Source organism: Pimephales promelas, chromosome 14 (assembly GCF_988280905.1).
Source record: "Pimephales promelas chromosome 14, fPimPro1.hap1.1, whole genome shotgun sequence".
In the NCBI taxonomy this organism is placed as follows: domain Eukaryota; kingdom Metazoa; phylum Chordata; class Actinopteri; order Cypriniformes; family Leuciscidae; genus Pimephales; species Pimephales promelas.
Window position 1 is genome coordinate 8,389,146 of NC_142782.1, and position 4,620 is coordinate 8,393,765.

The 4,620-nt window shown below is 40.0% G+C and overlaps 1 protein-coding gene across 1 annotated transcript; it reads left to right on the forward strand.

Annotated features, from left to right (window-relative positions):
• The first annotated feature begins 345 nt into the window (after positions 1–345).
• On the forward strand, positions 346–3,886 carry LOC120481081 (uncharacterized). The gene is made up of 5 exons (XM_089119201.1): positions 346–595; positions 1,116–1,206; positions 1,937–2,284; positions 2,791–2,883; positions 3,513–3,886. The coding sequence occupies exons 1-5, from the start codon at positions 404–406 to the stop codon at positions 3,884–3,886; spliced, it is 1,098 nt and encodes a 365-aa protein (XP_088975327.1). The 5' UTR covers positions 346–403.
• The last annotated feature ends 734 nt before the right edge of the window (positions 3,887–4,620 follow it).

The following is a 4,620-nucleotide window of genomic DNA, read 5'->3' on the forward strand; positions in this document are numbered from 1 at the left end:
TTGGTTGAGAGTCGAGGCGATTTCAGAGACTTTTGCTGAAAATTTTCTTGTGCTGAACTTGAGATTTTGAAGCTGTTCGGAGGATTTCAGAGAGAGAGAGGAGACTTTTATTCCAGAAGGAGATCGGATAATATATCCTAGCTAACGCTACATCGTTTTATTTATTTTTATTTAATATTATTTCTGAGGACGCTTTAATTTGATTGTTCTTTTCTTGTTTTTGAGGGAGTTTTGGAGTTTTATTTTATTTATTATTGTTTATTTTTATTTTATTTTTATTTTTTAATTTTTTTTGGGGGGGGGTTGGGGTATTTCTGAGTATTTTGGGTGGGGTATTACTGAGGTGGGGTATTTCATTGTATTGTATTGTATTTTGTATTGTATTGCTCTTGTTTGCAGGAGGATGCCAGGCCCGACCGGGACTCAGAGCCATGAGCTTATTCCTGGATATGTAACATCTCTGTCTTGTGAGTTTGTTTCTGTCTCCACAGGTCCGGCTGACAGGAAGAGAGAGTGGCAGAGAGACAGCCAGCAGAGCCCAGATGATGGACGTCCGTCCACTTCTTCTCAAGACTCTCGGAGAGCAAAGGCAAAGGTAGGGTGGCCAACAGTCCTGTTTTCACGTCCTGTCCTGGCCCTCCTGGCTGCTCTTTATAAAGTGATGAAAATGTCCTGGTTTTCAAAAAACTGCTGGGAAAGATCAGCTCTACAGCAAAATATAGATGGGCAAGGAATAAAAACAGGATAAAGAGGAAGAAAACTAAAGATATAAATATATTTTGTTAGTTCTTTTTGGCAAGTTTGTGAGAGATATATATTTGTTCAATTTGTAGGTATTTCTTTCAGTTATTTATTATTTATATATTTACTTTTGTAATACAGAAGAGACATTATTTCATTATTTTTGAAACCTGTCATAATAAAACGTTGAGTAACCTCTGAGAAGCCTATCTGAATTTGTGTCTTGTTAATGTAACAATTTTCTATTTATACAGAGGAGGAATAGCCTACTTTCAATGTATTGAAATTAATAAGGCATCTTTGAGTAAACTTTGAGTATCTGTTTGCTGGGCCGAGTGTCCTGGTTTTTGGTAATCAAAATATGGTCCCCCTAGGCAGAGGAAGAGGAGAAGCTTCATTCCCGTGACTGGAGCGGCATCACCCCAGACCAGAGGACTGTACCGATACCTGAGAGAAGAGCTGAGGGTAAATCAAATGACCATTGGAGAATATTATCACTGGAGTTTCATTAATTACCATATATGACCACACCATATTATATCAAAATACAACTGAAGCCAATAATCAGATTTAGTTTTTATTCCAAGACACATCATAACATATTTAAATAAGGATTGGGTACAAATTTCAAGAATAGCCATAATTTGAGTATCCAATGTTTAATAATTATGATTAGTTTGAAACATGCTTGTGTGTGCTATTCCCTGCTTTAGAGGATCATGGTCACACATGGTACACAACATTATAAGTTATTATTAATATTTGGTTGGTTCTCTTGTTTTTGCATGTGTTTTTAATTCAGCTTTATATAACAGCCTGGACAAAAATGATGTTGCCAAATTGTTTATGTTTTATTGAATTATTATCACAAATTAAACAATCGACTCCCAGCTTAACTGTGCAATATGACTACAAAATCTTACACACATTTATAATAACATTTAAATGCAAGACAAGAGTGCAGATGTCAGATTTCCTGGGCCGGACGTCACTTGTGTTCACTATTGTATATCGCTGTAATTGTAAATGTAAGGGAGGAAAGGAAAGCATGTGTGTGTGTGTGTGTGTGTAATCAGGCACTAGGATGATTGGGACGAACATATTTAACTGTTGTAATCCCATGTTGTTCTTTCTTCATGATGTCAAGCCTCAGTATTTACGGTTTCTTGTGTTAATGTTTTTACCTTTCTTCAAGGCATCTGTGCTTTCTTACGGAGAATCGGGAAGGCTGTAAAGCTGGACTGCAGTGAGGTCGATATACTTGTGTCCACATATCCCTCCTGCAATCCCACGGATGTCCAGCAGGATTCATCCGAGTTTTACTGGGCAACACCAGTGCATCCGTGTCCATCTGGAGTCCAGCTGCCGGTTAATGCCGATCCGGACGATCCCGAACACTCATGCACATCTGTCCTGGACCCAGAGCCGGCAGTGGCACGAGATCTAGAGCTGATGTCTTTCTCAGGATTGTCCAGTCTCTCTAGTATCGAGCTGACGCCGGACTCTATTCAGGACGATCCTGACGATGCATCGTCTGTCCCGGGTGAGTCTATGGTCATTATTATTACTGTCAGTACTTTCATTATAACCGAGTTGTGTTGTGTTCATCTTGTGTACCTAATTATTAAAGTCCCCCGCTGGTCAATCAATTCATCCCTTTAAACTCATCTTTGATCACCAAATAATTCCATATTTAAATGTTTTTTTCTTTGAAAAAACAATCCGTCACGCCTTAAAATAGTTTGAATGTAACTCGACACCCTTGCCTCATTTAGTATGCTCGGTTCTATGAATATGCAAATGAGCCCCGCCTCCACTCACTCACTCAGCCCAGAGATCCACTGGTTGACGATCACACGTTGATCTGATTGGTTACAAGGTGGTTTGTGACGTCAGAAACACCAGCGATTTCACACCGTGTTTTTGAGACTGTCTTTGGTTCACTGCAGTTTTAAGGAGGAAATACTCTGAAAATACTTGAAAAATGTCCCACTTTTCCAGTTGTCTCACCTCACAATTGAATTCTTTCTTCATTATGTCTTCCCTCAGACTTTGCTGAGAGCCAAACAAAGAAGAAGAAGAAGAAAGATGTGGGTGCGTTTCTCCGTAGGAAATGGAGGGCTATGATAGCGCCGGCTGTTGGTAAGTCTATTATTAGTCTATTGTCATTCTTTTCGTTATAGTTGTAGACTTTTGCTCTAGTCTACGGTTTATGTTATTCTTGTTCCCCTTAAATTATTAGTGTTCAACATTCAGCATCTATTTTATTTTTCACTATAATCTAGCGGTGGGAATCTTTTGGTGCTTCGCGATTCGAAGCGATTCTCGATTTTGAATCAAATTTCGATTTGAAATGAGCATTTTGATTGTAGTTTACTGTTGTGTGTTACTTCTCTTATTTGACTGCGGTACACAGTTTAATAGCTCTAGAGAAAAAAAGAAAATCCGACTGAATTAAATGTGAACCTTGAAATGTATTTAGTTTTTTAGGAATGAGTGCATGAAAATAGTTACACATCCGGTTTTCTTCCATTTGAAAAGGCATTTTTGTGTGTGGGCTGTAGTCATATACGTTTACATAAGGGATTTATTAATATGAAAATGATTTTGTGATTCTCTACTGTAACCCATGACACAGTCACAAGCTGTTATAAGTCCATCACTTTTTTGCCGTTTTATTGCCTTTCCATGATTTGATTTGGTCGTCTTTGTTTTGTCCGAAGTTGGCGTGGCGTAATTGAATTTATTTTTCCATTTTTTCTTTTTTTTAGAAAAACAATCAAGAAGGAGGGTGAAGAAAGGCTCATTCATCCAACGAACATGGAAAACTCTAAAGGTTTCCGCTCTTGGTTGTTACGGGGACGACACAGTGGACCCAGATCCAGCAGATCTACAGCCACAAATATCTGTCCTCTCCAGGGACTTAACCGAGCCAGGTCCATCTCACCGCGAGATCAGTTCTGACCAGTTACCCTTCTCAGGTCCATCTCACCGCGAGATCAGTTTAGACACGTCACCCTTCTCAAGTCCATCTGGTTCCCAGTCAAGTTTCTTTTGCTCCGATTCATCGTCTGCTCCATGTCTGACCGATCTTCTCTCAGAGTTATCAATTTTAATGGGAGATTACGAGCCTGTTTCCAGTTAATCCAGTCTCAAGCTGATCCTGAGCTGAGTTGTAGGGCTGTGCACACGTTTCTTTTCTGTATTGACTAAGCCTGAATTGCGGAAGAATCATCAAACTGAAGCTGAAATTGGGCAACCTGATATACACGGACACTGTTGGTTGAGGACTAAATTGGACTTAGTGTGATTTCAATTTTCCATGTTGCTGTTGTTGTTTTTTTTTCTTGATTGTTTCAAGTCCTTTTGTATTTTATTTTCATTTTTTACATTTTTTATTCTGATTGAATATTGTATTGGTTTCTCTCATCTTTTCCTATTTTGTTTCTAAGGTGACGAGAGTTGAAAGGAGAATTTAAAGGGTAATTGGGTGAAAGAATTGTAGCTAGAATTAGATTCAAACGTAGCTAAAATTAGGTCAGACGCGTCTCAAGCCACTGTCGTTACCCACGTGACACCTGACACCTGGAGGGGCGTGATTGGGAGGAACGGCCCCCCCGACCTGAACCCGAGTGGTGTTCAGTTATTGGACTTCTGTGCTAGTTACAGTTTGTCCATAACGAACACCATGTTCAAGCATAAGGGTGTCCACCAGTGCACGTGGCACCAGGACACCCTAGGCCGTAGGTCGATGATCGACTTTGTGGTCGTTTCATCTGACCTGCGGCCGTATGTCTTGGACACTCGGGTGAAGAGAGGGGCGGAGCTGTCAACTGATCACCACCTGGTGGTGAGTTGGATCCGATGGCGGGGGAGGAG